Source organism: Calidris pugnax, unplaced genomic scaffold (assembly GCF_001431845.1).
Source record: "Calidris pugnax isolate Ruff unplaced genomic scaffold, ASM143184v1 scaffold196, whole genome shotgun sequence".
Lineage (NCBI taxonomy): Eukaryota > Metazoa > Chordata > Aves > Charadriiformes > Scolopacidae > Calidris > Calidris pugnax.
Genome location: NW_015091042.1, coordinates 4,356,384 through 4,380,928, shown reverse-complemented (window position 1 = coordinate 4,380,928; position 24,545 = coordinate 4,356,384). Strand labels below are relative to the sequence as shown.

General features: G+C 47.3%; 1 protein-coding gene across 2 annotated transcripts in view; it reads right to left on the bottom strand.

Moving 5' to 3' along the window:
• The window catches only part of SYNPO2L (synaptopodin 2-like), a 35,827-nt gene extending 12,781 nt beyond the window's left edge, over nucleotides 1-23,046 (bottom strand). Inside the window, exons 1-3 of one of the 2 annotated variants that reach the window (XM_014956255.1) lie at nucleotides 22,715-23,046; nucleotides 6,290-6,441; nucleotides 2,752-3,419 (exon numbers count right to left, since the gene is read on the bottom strand). In XM_014956255.1, the coding sequence (XP_014811741.1) occupies nucleotides 2,752-3,419; nucleotides 6,290-6,441; nucleotides 22,715-22,819 (925 nt within the window). In that variant the 5' untranslated portion in view covers nucleotides 22,820-23,046. Of the gene's footprint in view, nucleotides 1-2,751; nucleotides 3,420-6,289; nucleotides 6,442-20,489; nucleotides 20,832-22,714 lie in introns of those variants that run through there. The other variant, XM_014956254.1, reaches the window with a different exon arrangement.
• Nucleotides 23,047-24,545: the final 1,499 nt, after the last annotated feature.

The window sequence follows — 24,545 nt, the reverse complement described above, 5'->3', positions numbered from 1 at the left end:
TATCTCGTCAAGTGATGCTGCCGTACATCCGCTTTGAACAAGAAGGATTTCCTTTTCTGATACGGAATGTAGTAACTTTGATGACTCTGCACAGGCAGCCAGGCCCATATAAAGCAGAGGAGGAAATTTCCCCACCCATTTTGCCCTCCCTTCCCCTACCGTACATGGAGAGGCTCTTGAGTCCTAGGAACTAAAAATAGTCCAGTGGATAAGTTTAAATTGAGATATTTTGAAGCACTTCTTGCACTGACACAAATTCCTACAGTGTGATAGCAAGTTAGGACTGGACTGCTGTCCTGGTCTGGCTGTCTTCTGCTAGCAATTGGTATTTCCAGTTGTGAGAAAGCCTGAGCCCTTGTTCCTGGGAGATGATTGAGGATGGGGGTGAAAATACAGTGCACCTTTGGAGAGCACAGGTGGCTGAAGAGGATCAGCCTTGGCTACAGATGGATCCCAAGCCTGAGGGTGGGGTGAGCAGAGGAGGACACTGCAGGAGCTACGGGGAACCAAGGAACCTCACTAGGAATTACTTGTGACAACTATAGTCTGATTCTGCCTGCTGCAAGCTTCTGGTTTCCTGAAACTCAGGAGTTTTTTATTTGCATTTTCTGTCTTGTTATCTCTTTCTTTCTGCCCGCACTGTCCAACCAGCACAGAAATGCTTCCTCGACCTGCTGGCCACAGGTTGGAAAAAAATAAGCCAATATCAATGTGCAAATAGGGCAGGAACTTTGGAAAGAGACAGGACCAAACCCCACTGCAAGGGCTGTTGCCTCTCTAAGGAGCTCTAAGGCCTTGTGTCTTTGCTGGGGAAGGAGAGGCACAGCTCAGCAGCTGACGACATGCAGGGCATCATAAGGTGGCCCCATCAGCTGCTGCCCCCTCTTCTCTGGGCTTCTTTTTCTCCACCCCACCCATTGCCAAATCCTCATCTTGGCCTGTTGGTACTTGCCACCACACTGTGTTCTGCTCCCAAAGTCAAATCCTTGCCTAGTGTAAATAAATGATCTTCACTTGCTCCTGTGCTTCTGTGATGCAAAGTGGGGTTTAGGCAGCAGCGTCACCTCCAGCAATTGCCACGTGATTTGTATCCTCATAGCAAAGGCAGGAAAAGCCGCCGGAGTTGTCAGGAGCTGGTAAAGTTGATGCAAAAAAAATACACATACTGGAGAAATGTCAGTCAGGTGGAAATGAAGACAAAATGAATCAGTAACAGAGCATAAAGACTGATCACCCATCATGGTGAGACTAGGGAAGATCGTGGGGGAATAGTGTAAGCCTTTCCTACTTTCATTGATGATCTTGAGGACACTATACAGTCAGCCCAGATGGGATTTGCCAACAACATCAGAAACGAAGGAACAGCTGTAGGAACTGAACCAACGCGAGCCCAAACATCCTTGCCAAGGCTACATCTTTCTGGGAAGAGATGCTGTACCACGTGCCTCCTGTACCTCCCCACAGAGCCAGTGCAGCTCAGCAGCCCCACATCCTCCTGCCTTTATTCCAGGTGTAGCTGCTCCTTAGCTCTATTCACCATATAATGAGCACCTTCCATCCCTCTCCCTTCCTCCACAGAGTTACTGGCTGCAGATTGTGACTTTTGTTTTAATGGCCGTTGTGCTCCAGCATGATCAGGACGCAGAGTTTTGCCTTCACGTTTACTGCCAAGATTCCTAACCCAGGAAAAGGCCAAGCTGGCCGTGTGAGTTGCCATCCATGGCAGAGGGCACCCAAGGCCAAACATAAACCAGAAGGGGGGTGAGTGATGGCGGGTAATAAGAGAATAAAACATTATCTCAGTCTGCAGTGCTTCTGGGAACCCTACCTCCAGCTAGCAATAGAGTTGCATCACCTTCTGCCACGGGATATTATTCTGCCATCAGAAATGCTCTGCATTAAATACATGGCTTTCCTGGGAGACTTCGATACTGACGTTGTCCATGGAAATAAGTCTTGATGTAAAGCAATTGCTCATCCACTGCTAGGACTATCAGGTGGCAGGGAGCAGCTGAACATGCCTTTCTCAACATTCACCTCATGCTTGTACATTATTCAAAGGGGGGAAAAAATAGCTTCATGCTCAGGGAGGCTGAAATTGCTACTTTCTTTGCCATCCTAAGGAAAGGGAGTGCTAAAGACTACAAAGAAATAGTACAAGGCACCAGGGCAGTTGTACTGTGTAGCAGGGTCAGACATAAGGCACCCAACCAAGTCTGTCCTCTCAAGGGAGGGCAGAGCAGTAAGACAGTGCCCTGCCTGATGGAAGCAGCCTAGATTTGAAAGTTACCTCTATAGGATCCCTAAGGCAGAACAGATAAAGGAATGTTTAGCCCGAGAAAGAGAGAAAAGAGAAGCTTAACAATTGCCTTGCAGTATTATCTGACCTGGGGAAAAATGTCTAGTGTTTGCAGCAGAGAATCAGAAGTTAGAATCTGTGTGATTTATTTCTGATTCAGTCTCGTAACTTTTCTGCGTCTCTGTTTCCCATTTTGTCCCCCAGCTAAGTCACTTTTTAAAAACCCACTTTATTTCTAGGTTCAGAGTGACTCCCAGAACCCAGACCCTTTCTTTCATCTGTTCCTTGGGACATCTTGTTCCAAAACCTCCAGTCCCTGGAGGTCTGACTTGACTCTGCTTCTTCCCAATCTAGAGGAACTAACCCACTTGACGCTTGTAGGAATGGGGCTTTTGGAAGGAGATCCAGTGTAGGAAGAGGGCATGGGTGAGTGGAGGGTGCAGAGGACTTACTGGCCTGCTTGGCTTTCTCCGCATACGTGGTGGTTAGGTCTTCATCAACCGGGTGCTCCACTGGCCCCACCATGGGGATGAGATGACGTTCTGCTCGGATAGACTTGGTGGCATGGGGCAGGAGCATGGCCTCTGGAGAAGGCTCCCGTCCCTCTGTTGATGGTGGCCCCAACTGTCCCTCGCTCTCCGAGAATGGAGTATCTGTGCGGCTGCCGGGTGGGCAGGTGATCTCCCTCTTGGCCACCCCACCAGAGCTGGCCACCTCTGTTGCCCCCTGCGTGGTAGCCTCTGGCATGCTCTCGTAGCCACTCTGTTCGGACAGGGACACCTCATCCTGAGGCACATCTGCCTTGCTGTTGGTGCTGTCGGGTGGGGAGCGTGGGCTCTTCTTGCGAGCCCGGCGGTGCTTCTCCTGGGCCACGTTGTCGGCATCACTGTCTGTCTCACCATAGTAGGCTTCACTGTCTGGCGGGGAGGTGAGGCTCTCCAGGTGCCTCTGTGACCTCCGTGGCTGTGAGGGCTGTGTGGTGGTGGTGGCCGGGGCTCCTGCTGGTTCAGAGCTGAGTAGCTGTGCTGGGGGGCTGAGCGGGGACGGCGGGGAGAGCACTCGCTGCCCTGGAGAAGGGGAGCGCTGGAGTCGTGGGCCAGTCTGGTCCCCACCAACTATCCTGTGGGGAGAAGGAAAAGGGGTGAGCAAGGTCAGGTTGGTGGGGTTGAGCTGGATGGAAGCCCCCACATGTGATGTGAGAGAGGGGTAAGGATTGAGTGTTTCAGGTGTCTTTCAGGTGGTAGGGAACACCTGAAGTGCAGACACGAAGGGCAGACTTATCTCTAACATCAGCTCAAGGCTCTTATCCTGATTTTCTGCTTCACACACTTGAAAACCAGAATGCTCTGGGAGCATAAAATTCTACGGAGCTTAATCAGTTCCCTGGGCATTTCTCCTGGAGAGGTGAATTCCTGCATAGCCAACATTCCCCAGGGAAGTGTTCAAGGCCACTTGGATAGGGCTTTGAGCAACCTGGTCTGGTGGGAGGTGTCCCTGCCCAGGGCAGGGAGGTTGGAAATGGATGATCTTTAAGGTCCCTTCCAACTCTAACCATTCTATGATTCTGTGATTCTATGACAGTGAAAGATACCCTCCCAGCCTGCTGCTTGCCAGGGGGGACCGGTGGTGCCTCAGCCATTGCACTGGATTTCAGCCCTCCTGCAGCTGGGACTGCACCATGGACCTCCGCCAATCTGTGGATCCCGGCACCCCCAACCTCCTTTAGTTCAGAGTGGGCTACAAACAAAGAAGCTGGTGCTGTTTGTTTGCCCTGACCTCTATGTGGGAGTAAATGGCAAATACATAGGAGAAAAAGGCCCAAGTGTTTTCTGAGGGTAGGACTTTGCTATCCTGTGGTGGGAGTCCATCCTGATGTGTGTCCTGCTCGCTGCGGGACTGCTTGGCAAGCTGGCTACCAGTGCCTGGGTTTTGACAACCATACTGCAGTCATGCCAACCAGCCCAATCCATGGTGGCATTCCCCTTTGGCTTAGACATAGCCCCTTCTGGCCTGTAGGTCATCTAGAAGGATGACTGGAGCAGGGGCAGGGCAGACTGGAGCCGTCAGCCTCATTGCTGACTGCCAGAGGGAGGGAGAACTGGCAATGCTGATGGGAAAAGAGCCAGCTCTGACCTTCCTCTGCTCAGGAGTGAGTCTGGATTTCAGTGGCAGCTTGACTCCAGACCACACAGATGGGGCTGGGAACTTCTTCCTTCCCTTGCCAGAGTCTCCAGGGCTTGTTGGAGTTACGAAGGAGCGTGTATAGTGGGGAGGCAGGCAGACAGCATCACCTCCGTAAAGCTGGGGAATTCAGGACTTGCATCCCAATTCTAAACTCTGAATAATTTATACTCGTGTCAAATGCAAACCTTTGAGGAAGTTAAGGGTGGGCCAATTTCTCTGACATTTTATTTTTTTAGTAAAATTATAACCTCTTACTGTAGAGCGAACTCAAAGCTCCCCAAGTGAAAGAGAGCAGTCCTTCCTCTTCTTTAAATACTCGACCAGGTAACGGAAAAGCATTACTGCTTGTAAGCCAGTTTCTCTTGTTGTGCACTGTCAGGTCACAACCTCTCTCCCTCCCTCTCTTTCTCCATTCACACACATCCTGCACTGACAGAAATACACGTGACCTTGCATGCTCCAGAGGCATCCAGCCACCTTTCCTTTCTGAGCAGAACTGGTCGGTGTTTTCTCTGGGAACATAAATTATGAAGTGGGAATAGAGATGTGATCAGAAAACAATACTTGACGAGTTCTCCACCACTCCAAGATGAAGCCAACTGGTTACGCTATTTCGAAACCATCCAGTGTTGGCTCCCGGAGGGCTGCATGAAGCCTGCCTTTGTCACTTTGCTAATTCAAAGTCTGCTGATTTTGGCCCGTTGGAATTTGCCCGGGCACCTGTTGGCTGCAGATAGGCTCCGATGGGGTGAGATAAGGCCTTGGCAAGGGACCAGGAGCTATTCTGGACACCTTGTGCAGGGCTCACTCATCCCACTTAATCACAGCTAGGGTATAGGGTGAGCACATCAGAAGGCACCGGCGCTTTCCCTGAAGCCAAGGGGAGGATCCTACATGTTCAGGCTTTCCTCCTCTGAGCACTGCCCGCCTCTGCCCCTGCTTTACAGATGACAGCACACAGTGTGGCTCTCCCTCCCCACTGCTCACAGTGCTCTGTCTTTTCAGGGCTGCAGAACATCACATCTCCCTCTCCCCTGCACCAAGGCCTTATTTCCTGGTGGTGACTTCTGTTTTGGCAGAAGTGCGGACTAGCTGGGACCTCACACAGCTTTGCTGTCTTTGTCTTTATATGATTCATTTGCCCAGCATGCAGAGGCACTGGGTTAGCTCAGCACAGGTAGAAACAGGGATGTTACTGGGACCATTTTTGTGCTTAAATTTGAGCCTGGTCTCCAATACTCTGCTGGACTAGAGATTGCTGGAGATATTTCTTCCTGTAAAAAGGGGCTCAGCTACAAACCTTTTATCTTTGTGGAGGTCACTTCACACCCTGCCAGACTATAATGGCCTGTGGTAGTTAAGTACTCTGTAATCATCTTCTCTTGGTTCAATTATCCAATGTGTAGTCAAATCAATTCCTACAGAACACTCATTTACCCAGAATGACCTGGAGTCTCTGTTAATTGCTGAGATGAACTCCTCTGTGGCATCTGCTTGTTCAGAGCCTAAATTGTTCATTCTTTGCAGCAGAGCCCCCACACTGCAAACATTTCCCTCCAGCCCAAGGGGCCAGGAGGTCTGGGGCTGGCTCAGCCCCAGGGCCAGGTGTTCTGGAGAGCAGCACAGAGACAGTGCAAACTTTTGGATGGCCACATGTAAGCCACGGGGAAGTCCTCCTAGTACAGTATGGAGAAACCAAAGGCTTCCTGCCTGCTATCTTTCTGCTGACCATGGATAGCTGCTGCTCTGGATGAAGCTGCCCTTCTGCCTGCACCTTCACAGCACCAGCACTTGGGAGCAGGTTACCTTTTGACACGGATGTTGAGCGTGCCGTTGGAGGAGTCGATGATCTGCATGGCAGTAGCGTGGGAGAGGCCAGCACAGGACTTCCCGTTGATAGATACCAGAACATCATTTTCCCACAGGCCCCCACGGCACGCTTTGCTTCTCTTTCGGATCTGGAAAAACAGAAGAGAGAGGATAGGGATGAAGGCGAGAACAGCAGCTCTTTATTTCAGTTTCTTCTCTCCTGCTGGACCTCCTATTGCTCCATGCCTGGCAGAACAGAATAAGACTTCTGTGCTGCCAGGGTGAAGGGCCAATCCTCTTGGGTGAGCCCTGGCTGTGCCTTTCAGTCTCTGTATTCCTGGTAATTCCAAGAGCCACTCTGCTGAGCCCAGTTGAGTCCTTTAGTGCAGATGAAAGACAGAAGAACACCTACATGCTCTTCTCCTCTCGTTTCTTATCTCCTAAATTGCTTAGGGAGTCTGTGTTCCAGAGAAGGAACAGGAACTCTTTCCAGACTATCCCTGTACATGGTTGTGTGTCCCTCTGTAGGCTCCTACTGTGCTTCCTTGGTATATTCCCTTACACTTACATGGAGCCTCTGTGGGTACCATCCTCGGGGAAATAATGGTGGCTCTGAGGTGCTTCCTGCTGTCAAGCATTTCTGCTCTAATGGCTTTGGCCAATGTATTTCTGGACGTCTGCATCAGGCCATATGGTGTCCCGTTACACAAGTGTGAACTTAGAGTAAATCTTTAGCCTGTGCAGGACCTGTGCAGGAGGGTATTGCTGTATCTGAGAATGGAGCCTGGCTCTCTAGTTCCAAGCTAGTTCCTAGATCTGGCCTTACAGCAAGCCTTTCCTCTCCCTTTTGTTCCATCATCCATCAGATGATAAATTTCTTACTGGAACCCCCAACCCAGCCTAGCCTTGCTGTTAGGGCAAGCAAGCAAACCAAATGCCCACTCAGCCCCAAACCACAGACCTCTCCCATACAGACAAGCAATGGGATAGTCTTGCAGGACAGTTTAGCGCCCATAATGCACTCATTTTACACATAAAATAATGCTGACAGGCAAAAACACTGGGTCAGGGCAAACCAAACCCGAGGCAGTAATACACTGAAGTTGGGCAGGCAAGAGCAGCACTACTCCCAGGTCAGGCTGTCAGCAGGACCGAGAGGTGCTGGGGAAGAAGATGGAAAAAGGAGGGCCATGCTCCGGGTTGTTTGTGTGTGCACTGCACACATCACTCTGTAGCCTCTCCAGCTTGACCCCAAATTTTGCCTGCATGCTTAAAATAGGGACAGGCTCATCCCAGCTGCCACATCCATCAGCCTCTGTCATTTTAGTCCTTTATCTCCCTCCTTGTTAATATAAGCCTGGAATGGGAGCGTGTGGGTCTGTAATGAACTACTGCTGGAGAGCCACTTTTCTGCTGTTACAGTATAAATGCTGCTTCCTGATACTCCCTTAAGGCACAGCTGTTAACTGAAAGAGATAGCCGAGACATTTCCCCGTGCCACCGACACAGCAGCTAATGCAGAGAGTTAGGAAGTTGAAGAGAGGTTAGAAGGAGGGTCTTCTTCTGGTATTCCCCAAAAGGCCAACTGCTGCTCCAAGGCCAAGTGCTTGGTGCTCAGTACTGTACGGGAACACACTTGTGAGGACCTCTCCCAATTATAGAGCGAGGGGAGTGGGGATTAAAGGCTGTTAGCAGGTGCTCAGCGCATTCCTCACATCCCATCGTACTCCTCCATGAGTACTGAAACCAACTGGATGTGGGCTGGTGACCACCCAGAGCAGAGCCGGTAAGATTCCTGCCATCCTCTGGTCCCACAGTTCTGCAGGACTTTGCAGGCAGGCGTTTGGGATTCCCAGGAGGGGAGGGACAGGCTGTGCTCACAACACCCTGCTGCTGCTTCAGGCGTCTTTAGATCAGGGTAGGCTGGTGGGACACAAGCTGTCCCCCGTGGGCTGAGCAGCGTGAGCAGGCAATGCGTTTCTTTGGTGGCTAGTGAAGATGCTCGCTCTGATTCAGGCTGTGCTCAGGTTTTACCAGGGTGGCAGAAGGCCCACATAGTAAAGCAACTTTACCTCGGTGGTTTTGCAGAAGCTTGCAAACTAGCTCTATAATCCAGGAGTGTACTCCTTGTCACCATTCCTCTTTGGGAAAACAAGACCAGTTCTCTTCCAGCGCAGGAAGAGACCTACAACGTCTGAAAATAGCCTGTAAATGTTCCTGGCTGCCAGTCTTCCACAGGTTTATTAATTTACTTCCCAGGGGCAGAGGGAAACAAATTATTCACAGCTTCATTTTAACGACAAACCCCTACCCCACTGCATTTTCCAGGGAGGAAAGCAAAGGGGCTAAAGGCAGAAGAGGACTGTGGAGGGAGAGAAGGAAGACAGCAAGTCATGTGGAAAATACAGGACTTAATCCACAACAAGGACGGCAGGGTGCAGTGTGAGGAGAGCCTCTGGACAGACACCAGCACAAACCTGACAGTTTCTGTGTGATGCCAGCACGGTGCTGTGGAGACCTTTAATGACAACCCATAGCTGCGCATCTCGCTCACAGGGAGGGCAGTACTGAGCCTTTGAGGCCCCAGACCAGGGCGGCTGCCCAGTCCAAAAGCCAGGCTCGCTGCCCACCCTGAAGGTCAGGCTGCCCTCGGGCTCAGCCACTTGCTCCCCATGTCCAAAAGATGCCCTCTCCTGGGCACCCAGTGAGGTGTCTCCAACAGGGAGCTTCTGCTTAGGCTGCAGACAGCTTGGAAGGTGTCGCCCAGCAGCTGTTCTGAAGAGATGGGAAAGGAGAAGAAAAGGGGAATTTCAAAGAGAAGTCCTCTCTGCTTCTTGTAGCAGATCCCTGGAGGGCTTTCTTCTGTGAGTGAGACTCTGACAAGTGGTCAGGGGTAACCTCAGACCTGGCCCTGGGGGATTGCACTGTCTGACCTCCTACCACTCTCTGCGAGGATTGAGAGCTCCTTTTTTGGGGGGGAACCCCACAAATTCTCTGAGCCTCTTCTGACTAACTGCCTCTTTCCCACTCCATGCCCCCATGGACACACCTTGGCTCACATGGGAGGAATGTCCTGGTTAGATTTCAGCTGGGTTTAGAGAATCCCAGTTTCAGGGCCTTACTGATTTATGCTACTGGGAATACAAATCAGTGTGGAAAACTGGAACTATAAAGTAATGAAACACATTTATTCAGAAGATTGTCCATCTCACTGCCCTCTCGGCAGGACTTGTGTTGTGGCAAAAGAGCTCTTGTCAGAGGTTTGGGTGACTGCAGCACAGGGGTACATGCACATACAGGTGTGTGTTTTCTTTCATTACTTTGCCCTCTTACATTGAATTAGACAGGAGGGAAAGGACAGAAGCAGCTGAGGTGGGGGGGAAAGGAAAAGGGTGAAGGCAACAAATGAGGAGAAAAGGAAGAAGAAAAGGTGTCGAAGGGAAAGCCAGTGCTAGGAGATGCCAGGAAGGCCAGGGCTGGGGTCAGGCTTTAACGGTACAGTACAAGTTCCCTTGTGCAGCCCTGGGGAGACAAAAGGACATGCTGATTATTGGACGTGTCTCGGGGGAATTCAGCCTGGCTTTTGGGAACAGAATGCAAGAGAAGAGGGGGTCAGATGCAACTTGGCAGCATCTGTCCTTCAGTAGGGACTATATTTAGATAATGGCATGTGGGGGTGAACACATACTGGGATGCTAAGAATAGAGCAATCCTGATAGTAACTCGGTGGCTTCACGTCTTGCCTGAGTACAGCCCAGGGAACCCGTCTTGAAACTTTGCAACCACCCTCCCTGCTGGCCAGCATCGCTTCTTCGTAAGAAAGAAAACATGCTGTGGGTAATCAGAAGTGGTTTGTAGTGACTTTTAGGAATAAGTGCAATAGGTTCATGCCATCTTCCTTCCCCCTTGCCTGCCGCAGGCATCTCCCATTCATGCCATCTTCCTTCCCCCTTGCCTGCCCAAGGCACCTCCCACCTCCTCTCACCGAGACAGCTCAGTCTATAAGGTAGGAAGACAAATTACATTATCAGTCTTCCCTTAATCCCCTAAAATCTTTCCAGCAGGAAAGCAGCAAACCCAGGCCAAGTCAGAGTTGTATATTGAATACAATTTATCTTCCCATCCAACACCCCTTCTGCTCTCTGATTGCATCTCTCACCACACAGCCGCCCCCCTTCCCTCAGCAGCTATGATGCCATGGGGTCCAGTAGTCCATGGCAGCCTGGCAGTCTTTACATTTCATTCCCAGCCTTACATGAAACATAGTCCTGTCACAGGGTTCCCACAGAGAGGTAAGAACTGTCTTGTTGCAGCAGAAAGGAAAATAAAGCTTTATCAAAAGGGAATGAACTCAGGCAGGAGCCAACCATCGTTTGGGTCTCCTCCTCCCAGAACTTCCTGCTGAGCCGAACCACAAACGCAGTAGTTGTTAGATGCAAGAGCAGAAACAAACACCCTCCATCTCTTCTTTCTGAACATCCATGTTGATATCATTTTTATTACTGGAACCCAGAAACTGGAACTGTTTTTCCTCCAAGGCCAGGGCCTAATCTTTACTTGTACAAGGAAGGATACTCCTGTGGCTAAAGCACTGGAGACCTGGATGATTTTTTGTGTGACCTTGGAGAAAAATCTCAGACTGTGAGCCATAAATGACAGGAGCCTGGAAATCAGGATGTCTTTCAACAGTCTTTTGCTCTGCCTCTTAAATTTTCTTTGTTTCAGCTGCCCACCTGAACACAGAAATCCAGTAAGATACTTTTCCTATGCCTTGTCTATTAAGTATGTGAGTAACATCATCTTTTCATGGCAAATGCCATATTTTTATCAGAAGCTATTTTACAGGAGAACATTTACTCTAATTAGTTTTCACTCTAGTTAGTTTTCACTCTCTGTTGAAACCAAGCACCTTAAAAAGAGCATTTTGCCATGATAATACGAGCTGGGGAAGGAGAAAAACAACCCCAAACAATCCACCTTCTTTGCCTAAGCAAAAAGTTTATCACAGAGCGGGTTGCTAGGAGCAAATCTCTAGCCAGAGTTGGCTGCAGGTAGATAAAAAGAGGCTTTATCTCCATGGCCTTTTGTTACTTGATGGGAGCGATGAAAAGCGAGTGAAGCAAAACCAATAACAAGGAATAATGCCACATGCACTAGAATAGATACTCTAAGCAACTGATAAGCATTTTACTCAACAGAGTAAACAGTAGGATATCAAGGGTTTTTTTATATGAAGCAAGGATTCAGAAGGAACAGATACATTTGCCAAAAAGCAAGAGTCCCAGTGCCCACATTGAGCTGTTGGGACAGAAGGAACTGAGTGTTCAGAAGAAACATACTTATATATGTCCCATGTAGGTCCTTTTCTAAAGGCTCAGTCTTGCTCCTTTTGACATAAAAGATTTTAGGATCAAAATCTGAGCTCATAAGCAAATCTAGCCACCAAAACGCCTCTTTACAGGGACAGGCACTGAACTGGGACAGAAGGAGTGAGAGAGCCTTGAACACCGGGCAGAGACACCCGGAGACATGGCTTCAGTCCTCCAGAACAAGGTGTTCTCAGCCTTAGCACCGCGCGCTGGTACTGTGCTCTGAAGGGCAGGGGGGACATGCAAGCTCTGAATAAAACCCTTGCTCAGAACAGAGGGCTCTCTTCAGCTGCTACCAACTGTTGAGCAGCAGCAGCCTTCAGTATAATATGCCTCCACAGTATTTATGCTGAGAGAGAGAAAATTAGAAGATGACAGACTTACTACTATTTTGGTAGAATGAGGATATGATCCAAGACCAAAAAAAACCCTTTATGTTTGAAAAAAGTTATTGTATACAGCATTCACCATATTTGCAAGGGTGGGTTACTGCACCAAAACACAGCACTCCCTAACCCCAAGAGAGCTTCTCAGCAATGCTCTGAGGAGCAGAAGCACCATTGTTCTGCAGCAGCAAGGACAGGATCAGCCACAGGTATGGATTAGACACAGACCCCATTCACCTGAAGGACTGCACGGGAACTTTGGTACAGAGACCTTCCTGTGCCTTGCACCATCTTGGTAGGCATCAAGAAGGTGTCTATCCTATAGGATAGGCCTTTCCTACAGGAAAAAATAGGCTCAGCCTACACGGATGTATTTCTAGCAAGTCGCAAGTAGCAGGTTGAGTAATGCTGGTGAGTGACCTAGGCTTTGGACTGCAATTGCCTGTAGCATTAAACTGCTGAAATGATGCTTAGCACACCTTTGGCTCAGAGCAGCTAATGCTCTCCAGAACATTTCCCAGGCACAGTTTGGGAGCCAGAATAGACCATTCCCAGAGCCACCACCCGTGGGCAGCTTGTACGCAGCCATCTCGTTTGGGAGAATGGAAGAGGTTAATTGCTGGGCTTCGCTCCACTCTGTAGCAGCTGGCATCAGGGCCAGAGAGTGGCCCCAGGTACATTTAATGCACCAGGTATAGATGTAGCTTGTATGGTTTCACCACAACTGCTGATAGTCATCTGTCAAGAGATTCTTCCAGGACTCCTGCCTGCTAATGGGCAAATAGTACATAAAGACAAAACTTCCAGACTCTGCCAGGAGGAGAGGGAAAGCTTTTCTAGTAACGCCCTTCAAACAGAAATCTAAGACAACCTCTGCCAGGAGGAGAGGGAAAGCTTTTCTATTAGTGCCCTTCAAACAGAAATCTAAGACAATCCAGGACTCCTGCCTGCTAATGGGCAAATAGTACATAAAGACAAAACTTCCAGACTCTGCCAGGAGGAGAGGGAAAGCTTTTCTAGTAACGCCCTTCAAACAGAAATCTAAGACAACTTGTGGAAGCCAAAAGCATGGGATAGTGCAGCTGTGGCCACACGGAAGAGGAGAAACTATTCAGAACAGTACTGTGTGAAAGACCAGAAGCCAACATCCCACTTTGTCAACAGCATGATTGCCTCCTGTCCTTTGGAGGGAAGAAGTGAGAAAAAGAATAAACACAGAATGAAGTGGCTTGGGCAGTGAGAAAGGAATAATTTAACAAATGGTTAAATATTATCTGAGAGTAAACATGGAGTATAAACCAAGATTCTAATAGTCAGAGGGAAGGGCATAACCACTGATCCAGTCCATCCACGCAGTCTGCTCAGGAGGGAGTTCCCGTGCAAGGCCACTTCCCTTGCAGGGGTGAGGCACAAGGAATTGTGAACCTGATCATTAGCTGATACAATCAGCAATGGGGATTTGTGACTGTGATAATAGGGTTTTCTGTTTAGGCCACCTGCTTATCATTATCCCAGAGGTCCTGTTCCCCCCCCATCTCTGCTGGGAAGGAAGGGCAGAGCTTCCCTTCCAAGCTCTGCACCTTTCTCACTGCTGTCCCAGCGCTGTCAGAGCTTCCAGCTTCTCGGCCAGTCAGCAGCCCTGGAGCCCCCCACATTCTCCTGGCACGCGGTGAATGCCAGGCCCAGCTGCTCCTTGGAAAGTTCCACCGGCGCCACATCCTGCGCTCCCTCGCTGGCAGCCAAGGGTGGCACCTGCCTAAGTGCTGACGGGCCATAAAACATGTCCAGGAGCTCTCCCGAAGCTGCCTGAAGCTCTCCTTCCACATCTCACCCCTCCAAAACCAGCATCAGTGACTGCTGCAGACCAGGCTGCCAGCAGTGCTTTTTTAGGTGTGACGGTAAACGTTTGTGAAAACAGATAAAGAAGAGCCTGCCCAGCTTTCACTGCAAGGAGGGGAGGAAGAGAAGGTGTTTGTAAATCTGGAAGCCACCAGACCTATTTGGGTTAGAGCTGGCAGCCTCCAGCAGGACTAATGTCACATGAGGAAAGGTGAACAGGACAGAGCAGCCCGGCCATGGGTGACAGGGACCAGCAGCACAGCATACAGGGGCAGAGGGGACAGCAGGAACTGTGAACTGTCCACAGAGAAACATACAGAAGAAAGTGGAGATATGTGAGAAAGAGGTAAAAAGGAGGTTGTGATGAACTGCTCTTAAACAACAAAACAATTCTCTGTTTTAAAAGCTACACAGTCCCGTGTCACTGCTCCCCCTAACAATTCACTCCATTGCTGCAGAGGATTTGTACAGAACAGGGAACTGAAAGAGCCTCCTGTGTGACCAGGGCCAATCCCCTGCGGTTTCAGATGCTGTATTGTTTACTCCAGTTCATAAACCGATTGCAAAAGGATTCCAGTTCTTTTTCTAGATTGGGAAGTTGTTGCTGAACCTCCCTGGTTAGACGTTTTGTGCACATTTGATTGGTGACAGTGCCGTCCTATATTTGAACAGTGCTGCTGGTATTTGCCCAACATCTATTTGTAGACAGCAATCATATCTTTCAACCTTTTGCTAGCTGAAAGAAGCCTTCTCTCCTCTCCTTTTCTATAGCTGTTCTGCTTTAAGTTCATTTTTCTTCAAAGTGGCTGGCTCTATAGGTGTGGTATTTCCAGTGAATTCCCACTTGTGCATTAGACAGTGAAATCAGTGCCTTCCTATCTCAGTTAGATATGGCTACATGGCTACCTGAGGCTCATTTGCTTATGTTTATCTTTTTTTCAGATGCATCATTTTGCTGGCTCATTATCCTCTCATGATGCACTAATACTCCCAAGTCTTTCTCCTCTATCATCACTACCAGATGCAAAGCCTCCAGTTTCCCCTTCTTTCTTCAGTATTACTCATGCACCAGACTATATCGGAGCTCCAAGTGCCTTCCTTGCTTGTGTAGTGAGTAACTGGGTTTCCCTTTCAAGGAATAAATCTTGTTTCGTAGCAGGATCCCTAGAGGCAGCTTTGTGTGCACTTGCACCACCTAAAAGCTGCCCTCTTCATCTTCTTAAAATTATTTCCCTAATATAGTTCCATGTTATGTTTCTACTTTGGTTGATTATGGGCTGAATGCTTATGTCCTATCTTATGACTTTTCTCAGACTAGCTATTTTACATTTTGTTTAACTTCAAGTGCATTGGACACACACACACTTATTGATTATGGGCTGAATGCTTATGTCCTATCCTATGACTTTTCTCACACTACCTATTTTACATTTTGTTTAGCTTCAAGTGCATTGGACGCACACACGCTGCAAAGAAATCCTCCAGGAACCTGTTGGTATTGTTCACCAGTACTTTCTTTTCAGCATGAGAGAACCTTCTCACAACTTAGAGCTTCTCCTTGCAAGGATTTTTGTATATGTCAGGACTGTGTATTTTTCCCTCAGCCTTTCTAAAATAAAACTCTTGCCATCTATGGATCCTTTCTGTTTCTTGCTTTTATGCTTCCTTTCTTTCCTGATAGCTGTTTCTGGCCAAAGATTAGTTGTGTTGTGTTGCCATATGCACCACAGCTACTGAGCTATACCAGTCAGCTTTATTTTGGTAAAGGGTAGTGTAAAATCCCACTATACTTTATCTGCTTCTGTAAGAGTTAAAAGATTCATTAGTAATAGCAATAACCCAAATATGAATGCACCGTAGTTCAATTGATTTCACATAAAAGGATATTGCTGTAACTAAGAACAAAATGGAGATTTTCCTTTTCTTCTTGGGTTCCTTACTCTTTATTTTCCCCTTTCTTTTTTCTCTAGTTCTCCATATTCCAGTCCTTCCTAATTTCTGCAGAATTATTCATGTCCTCTGTTGATGTTTGATCCTGCTGTGTATCTGCCTGCTGAGCATATCAATGTCTGCTGTTCTTTCAGCTTATTCATTACTGAGTTGATATTTTAATTCAACCCTAATTTAAAAATCATCTATTCTTTCTCACTGAGGGTTCCCCAGACACTAATAAATTTTCCTTTGCTTCTTCTTTTGTCTCACTCTCCACATTTACAGTATCTTTTTCTATGAGACTGAATTTTTACGGTACTTCTTTCACATACACATCAGTATAGTATCCTTCATATACACCAGACATTTTTAGCAGCCAGACACTGCAAATGGTTATTTGGGTGGCAAAAAATAGTCGGTATGTGCTCTTGTAGGTCAGTTTAAGACAAAAGGAACAGACATTTGCAGTTACATGTCTGGAACCATATAGTCAGTTGGCATTAGCTCTTGTAGGTCAGTTTAAGACAAAAGGAAGAGACATTTGCAGTTACACATCTGGAACCATATAGTCAGTTGGCGTTAATACCAGCATTTCAGTCTTGCTTATGTTATTTAAATTTGAGCTTTTTCCTCAATGTCCACTGGGCACTGCTGGAAGAAGCGATGTGTGTTTCCTTGGTCCTGAGGCTGGCAAAGCCCATTTGGTTCCATACAAGGCCAGTAATGTATGACCCAAGAGGCTGTCCACAAGGTATATAATTCCAGCATTTTGCTCTAGGTGTGTCCCTGAACCCATAACCCACACTGAGTTGGATGGCACAGAAGCTTGGTGGCAGCTGGATCCAGCATGTGAAGATCCAGCTGCTTTTCTACCCTTTTGTGTTGGCTGGACAGAGGTGTGAAACTGATCCCTGGCTTGGTCAAATGGTTTAAACAACAGCTACACATACCCATGTAGAAAAATGGGTTCACACCCCACTTCCAACACTTCATTTAGTTGTGGCCAGTTCAATACTTGGAGGGTTTAAAATGCACATGCTCAATGTACATTCCGAGTTAGCTGCAACTTAAAAAAAACCAATTATTTAAACCATCATTGTGAACAGCTTCTGACAGAACAACCTAGTAGAGGCCCACCAATGTATTTGAAGAGTATAGAGAATAATGCTGAAAACATTCTAATCTCATTAAATACCATCTTGTCTCAAAAAAAAAAAAAAAGCATACAGCAGATCCAAAGAATTTTCAGGAAAACAAAAAAAAAGATACCAAGAACAGCAATTAGTCATTGATTTTATCACAATCTCCATATACAGAAACAATAAAAGGATGATGGTGATGTAAACTTTAGAAAGAAGAAAGGCAAGAAGGGCTGTGACTGCCTAAATTGATCAAGTGGGATGATGAATTATGCAGGGCTTTGTAATACAACGTGAGCAACTCAGACAGGAAATCCCACTTGGTGCAACATTTAGTCTTCAGAATGCCTGGCTGCTTGATGTTACCAAATCTTCATTAGGAAACCATAGAAGATTTAGTCAGACAAGTAAAGCACTAGCTGTTCACAAATAATTATCTGTTTAATTGTAGGGTAAACCACCAGGACTGTCAATTCTTATGCACTTCATTGGGCATGCTGATCACCAGCTGGGGTGAAAGAATTTCCCTCCGCATTGTGTTACTAGAAAAGTAGATGCATTGGTGAAGTTCACAGCTTCCTCTGAAACACTTTCAGGAAAGACAAAGGAAACAGCAGAACACGGAGTGACCATGAACCTAGTCTGGTCTAGCAATTCCAGCATCTGTACATCACTATAATGTATATCATTTATATATAACTTATTTGTTATACTTTATTAATTTCTACTTACTGGGCCCAAGCTTTTTCTTGCTCTTTTTCATCCAGAAAGGTATATAGAAGCAATTTGACTCAGCATCCAAGAGTGGGCATCTTTCCTCAGTGTTACTACTACTATGACTTTTTTAGTCTAGAAGTTGAAATTGCCTAAAATGACAGCACTGGAATCATCTGAGACACCAACTGTATCCAGTCAGTTATCTCCTGGCACCTATTGAATATTTGTGCCTGGAATCGCCAATCAGCTTACTAATAGACCCTCTCATTTATCTAATCTGTTTTTCCATACACGCACAACACGTTCTTCACCGTACTAATGAACACCATGGTGGTGTTTGACCTTAGCTCTGCTGGGCAGGCTCAATCTCAGTGACACCACCCTCCAACCACACTTCCAGCACTGCCCAATGGCACCGATCTCATCCACGTGAGTTCCACGTGGATGAAAGTCCCCATCCACCCAAATTGCTTGTCCACATGAGTCCCAGCTCTAACAAACCAATAAAGAAACACACAATAGTGCCTGTTTCTCTATGTTATATCTTAAAGAAACACACAATAGTGCCTGTTTCTCTGCTATATCATATGGACACAATCCCTGGTCAGGCTTCTTTACTGATGGGACCCTTCCCATCTTTCACTCCTAAAATATCCAAACAGACAGCACTAATGTAAGAGTTCTGGAAGATGCTTTGCAGGCAGCATTTTGGCCCAGACTTCATCCTGCTGGTGTCAACTGCAGAATCCTAACTGCAAAATAATGAAGAGTTGATCTTCCAACTGAAAGAGCTGAAAACTGAGATTCAAACTTCTACTCTCTGCACGGTAAGAGGAGGACAATTAGGTTACTCCATGTCTCCTGGGGGTTTATTTTCTTCTAAGCAGTTTACATTCAGATATGGTCTTACTGGGTTCCCAGTAAAGATTCAGATATCCCTTCTTTGGAGACTCTTTAAACAGTGTTGCCTTTAAGACAGTGAGTAGGCATGGTTACCTGGATGCCATTAAATTCTGGACAATAAATAGCCCAAAATGATAATTATAAAATCAAAGTTCTGCTTGAAGAATGATGTATACTTTGAGCCCCAAATGGATTTGTATCAATTGCATTTTCCATAATTACTTTTTAATGCAATATCCAAGTATTGTTAAATATATATTTATATATATATCGTTAGGCTTACAGTATATCTCACCCAATTCTGGGTGAGAGCTACTTCTAGTGAATATCTTTCTGGAAGCGCTACTAACCCTTGAGCATTCCATTCACCTTAAGGTGCAACTTAGCCTGGGTAATGACTAGTTCTTGCCGCTGTTCAATCCTGAGTAATCTTTATAAGACACTCAGTAACTCCTCTCTCTTTAGTTCCAGTTTCTTGTCTACTGGGGGAAAAACAGAAGTCAAAATAATCCTAGACCCTACAGAGCTTCTGTGGCCACTGAAAATCCCATTTTCCTATCAACCACTGATGCCAGATAACCCGTTTCAAGGATATAGATTCTTTCCCTTCAGCACCTGAAGCTCTATGAGTACGTGCAGAAGTTGTTTTCCTGGAGAAAAAAAATCATCTTTCTCTACGTAAGAAACATTCACTTTAGGGCCAAGCTACGTGATTCCAAACCATTTGGCAGAAGTTTCAGAGAAACACTCCTCGACCTGGGGTGAGCCACATGACACAGAACCCTTCGTTTTAAAATTCTCTGTCAGGGGGCACAGTCTACTTAAGGAAACAGAAGGAGCCGGGCAGAGCATTTTTGATTCCTGCTCCACTGAAACATCCCAACATATCCTTGTGTCAAGCCTAATGCAGCTGTTATGGGCTTAATAAACAGAGGACTTTTTTTTCCTTATTTTTAAGCTATGCAGTAATCTTTATGAAAAGAGGAGAGTAACAGCTGTTTGTCAAAAGCATTGCAACTCAAGGTTCATATTTATTCCTTTTTTATTATTTTATCTCCCATCCAAACAACTGCTTTCCCTCAATTCTCGAAATAGAACCAACATTTGCTGCATAGAGCATCAAAAACATACATTTCAGACAGTATTGAGAAAGTTTCACCAACAGAAGAGACCCTAAGAAATGCGTCTTTTTTTTCCTTATTTTTAAGCTATGCAGTAATCTTTATGAAAAGAGGAGAGTAACAGCTGTTTGTCAAAAGCATTGCAACTCAAGGTTCATATTTATTCCTTTTTTATTATTTTATCTCCCATCCAAACAACTGCTTTCCCTCAATTCTCGAAATAGAACCAACATTTGCTGCATAGAGCATCAAAAACATACATTTCAGACAGTATTGAGAAAGTTTCACCAACAGAAGAGACCCTAAGAGATCTCTATTTTGAAAGCTGGAATACAGTAATGAAGTGTTAGTGACAGTTGAATTGAATTACAAATATGGCTTTTGCTGCTTTAATTTCAATTATTTTTTTTTAGTTGGATGTCTTACACAAGCTTCCCTGTTTGAGCCCTTTTACCTGCACTGTCGCTTTGGTTTTATCTCTGAAGACACATGGGATTCCCCCTACAACTGAGGAGAGTTGTACAGTTTATGAAGTTTCTGAGCTGTACAGACCTGCTCTGGAGCCAGTCTTCACCTGATACTCGTCTCTACCTCAATAGCATCAAATTCAGGACCTGTGTCCCACCCCACACCCTGTTTGACCATTCCACCCCAGTTCTCCTTTTAAGATCTGCTGCCACAATAAGGAGTTCCTGCATTCCTTAACGGTGGTGAAAGATGCCCGACTCAGCAGAGATATCCGAGTTAAGTGGAACAACTCTGCCCTCACAGTTCACATCTCGAGGTCCTACCTTTGACACTTGAAGGGGTCTTTTCTGCTCTGAACCCCCTTGCAGCCGGAAGCCCCAGGGGGCACCTCCAGACAGAGTGATGAGCATTTCTTCTTCAGCTCCCATGATTTCTGCACTTCGGATGTTTTGTCTTCCCAACTTCAAAACAGGCTCCAGTTCTTAACAGGTGGTATATTCTACTCCCATCTTCACAATTCACACCACGATTCCCCGGTACCCCAAAAGGCCTCCTGGTCACTTTCTCCTTCAAGTTCACACACACACACACAAGAGAGTTGAGAGTGTCAAGCGCAGCCTTCCCTGCTCTTCTGGACTCTCAGCTGCTGCTCTGCCTATGATTAGACATTTGATTCTGCCCTTGGTAAGGGGCCAGAGTTGTCCTACACACGTGTCATGTCAATCTCACCCTCTGTGCCCCCCCCCCCATACACCATGGATCTCTCACCGGAGCGTGGCTGAAAATAGCGCACCTCCTGTCTCTCCAGAGCTTTGTCTGACACTCTTAAAGCTGGAAGCATTTCAGTAAAAATTTTATTTCCGTTTCCCATTCCAAATGCAAATCCTAGAGTCACCCAGCACTCAGGATTCATCAGTTACGAGTTTCAGGCAAGCACATGACTCAGGCACAAACTTGTACAAGATCAGGTGATAGCACCTGACCCTCAGAGATGGAACAAAACCAGCTTGCAAGTGGTGTGCTCTCCAGCCGTGTTTTCTCCGCACAGCTGGTGTCACGACACAGTGGCTCTATCCTCTGCCCTGAAAACCACAGGCAGACCGTGGATGTAACATGCTCCCTCTGCAGCTTGCTGCTCCCCGACAGCCCCTACAGCCACTCCTAATATTAGACCCTGGGACCAGAATAGCCAGGATTAGCTATACAGATGGGATCCAAACAGTTCTCTGCGGGGCACTGCATCCTTAGGCTCCCCAATGGCCCAGAGACCAGCTTTGCCACCAGGTCGTTCACCATCTTTTCTTAGGAACCATGGCAGGCAAGACCTCCTGGCTCTCCCAAGCCACCTTCATCTCTTGGGAGTTACAGAAAAAATAAAATCCATGTTCCCCGTCTTGGTACAGGGCTTAAAATGTAATATTGTGTTAATATCCTGAGGACAGACTTCTCTCTTCCTTATTCTGCATGTGCTTATCTCTTGGTGACTAACAAACATCCTACCAATCCCTGATGCCCTTGCACCGTGACATTCAAAGGACGCGGTTTTGCTGTGATGCAATCGCTCGGTTGACGACTCCACTGCCAATATTGTATCACCACTCAGCCAGGGCCATTGCTTGGCACGGGTGGGTGCACGCCAACAAAACATTACTAGGCAGTGAGCAACTCCTGCACCACCATCGCATTTGGGTGCAAAACTGGCCCTGGGTGCTCCCGTGTCGTGGGCTGAGCACTGTGACCGGACTGGGCCGCGGCTCAGCAATGCTGGGCTGCAGTTGTGCTGTGGCCCTCAGCCCACCTCTGGGCTGCTCTTGTGGGCTTTTTTTTCCTTATTTTTAAGCTATGCAGTAATCTTTATGAAAAGAGGAGAGTAACAGCTGTTTGTCAAAAGCATTGCAACTCAAGGTTCATATTTATTCCTTTTTTATTATTTTATCTCCCATCCAAACAACTGCTTTCCCTCAATTCTCGAAATAGAACCAACATTTGCTGCATAGAGCATCAAAAACATACATTTCAGACAGTATTGAGAAAGTTTCACCAACAGAAGAGACCCTAAGAAATGCGTCTCTATTTTGAAAGCTGGAATACAGTAATGAAGTGTTAGTGACAGTTGAATTGAATTACAAATATGGCTTTTGCTGCTTTAATTTCAATTATTTTTTTTTAGTTGGATGTCTTACACAAGCTTCCCTGTTTGAGCCCTTTTACCTGCACTGTCGCTTTGGTTTTATCTCTGAAGACACATGGGATTCCCCCTACAACTGAGGAGAGTTGTACAGTTTATGAAGTTTCTGAGCTGTACAGACCTGCTCTGGAGCCAGTCTTCACCTGATACTCGTCTCTACCTCAATAGCATCAAATTCAGGACCTGTGTCCCACCCCACACCCTGTTTGACCATTCCACCCCAGTTCTCCTTTTAAGATCTGCTGCCACAATAAGGAGTTCCTGCATTCCTTAACGGTGGTGAAAGATGCCCGACTCAGCAGAGATATCCGAGTTAAGTGGAACAACTCTGCCCTCACAGTTCACATCTCGAGGTCCTACCTTTGACACTTGAAGGGGTCTTTTCTGCTCTGAACCCCCTTGCAGCCGGAAGCCCCAGGGGGCACCTCCAGACAGAGTGATGAGCATTTCTTCTTCAGCTCCCATGATTTCTGCACTTCGGATGTTTTGTCTTCCCAACTTCAAAACAGGCTCCAGTTCTTAACAGGTGGTATATTCTACTCCCATCTTCACAATTCACACCACGATTCCCCGGTACCCCAAAAGGCCTCCTGGTCACTTTCTCCTTCAAGTTCACACACACACACACAAGAGAGTTGAGAGTGTCAAGCGCAGCCTTCCCTGCTCTTCTGGACTCTCAGCTGCTGCTCTGCCTATGATTAGACATTTGATTCTGCCCTTGGTAAGGGGCCAGAGTTGTCCTACACACGTGTCATGTCAATCTCACCCTCTGTGCCCCCCCCCCCATACACCATGGATCTCTCACCGGAGCGTGGCTGAAAATAGCGCACCTCCTGTCTCTCCAGAGCTTTGTCTGACACTCTTAAAGCTGGAAGCATTTCAGTAAAAATGTTATTTCCGTTTCCCATTCCAAATGCAAATCCTAGAGTCACCCAGCACTCAGGATTCATCAGTTACGAGTTTCAGGCAAGCACATGACTCAGGCACAAACTTGTACAAGATCAGGTGATAGCACCTGACCCTCAGAGATGGAACAAAACCAGCTTGCAAGTGGTGTGCTCTCCAGCCGTGTTTTCTCCGCACAGCTGGTGTCACGACACAGTGGCTCTATCCTCTGCCCTGAAAACCACAGGCAGACCGTGGATGTAACATGCTCCCTCTGCAGCTTGCTGCTCCCCGACAGCCCCTACAGCCACTCCTAATATTAGACCCTGGGACCAGAATAGCCAGGATTAGCTATACAGATGGGATCCAAACAGTTCTCTGCGGGGCACTGCATCCTTAGGCTCCCCAATGGCCCAGAGACCAGCTTTGCCACCAGGTCGTTCACCATCTTTTCTTAGGAACCATGGCAGGCAAGACCTCCTGGCTCTCCCAAGCCACCTTCATCTCTTGGGAGTTACAGAAAAAATAAAATCCATGTTCCCCGTCTTGGTACAGGGCTTAAAATGTAATATTGTGTTAATATCCTGAGGACAGACTTCTCTCTTCCTTATTCTGCATGTGCTTATCTCTTGGTGACTAACAAACATCCTACCAATCCCTGATGCCCTTGCACCGTGACATTCAAAGGACGCGGTTTTGCTGTGATGCAATCGCTCGGTTGACGACTCCACTGCCAATATTGTATCACCACTCAGCCAGGGCCATTGCTTGGCACGGGTGGGTGCACGCCAACAAAACATTACTAGGCAGTGAGCAACTCCTGCACCACCATCGCATTTGGGTGCAAAACTGGCCCTGGGTGCTCCCGTGTCGTGGGCTGAGCACTGTGACCGGACTGGGCCGCGGCTCAGCAATGCTGGGCTGCAGTTGTGCTGTGGCCCTCAGCCCACCTCTGGGCTGCTCTTGTGGGGAAATTCTTGTTCTTGGTAGCAGCTCCCGTGTCATGGGCTGAGCACTGTGACCGGACTGTGCCAAGGCTCAGCAACACTGGGCCACAGTTGTGCCATGGCCCTCAGCCCACCTCTGGGCTGCTCTTGCAGGGAAATTCTGGTTCTCAGTGGCATAGTCAACATGCTGGAGGGAAGGGGTGCCATCCAGAGGGATCTGGACAGGCTGGAGAGGTGGGCTTGTGCAAATGGCATGAAGTTCAACCAGGCCAAGTGCAGGGTCCTGCACCTGGGACGTGGCAATCCCAGGCACAAATACAGGTTGGGTGGAGAATGGCTGGAGAGCAGCCCTGAGGAGA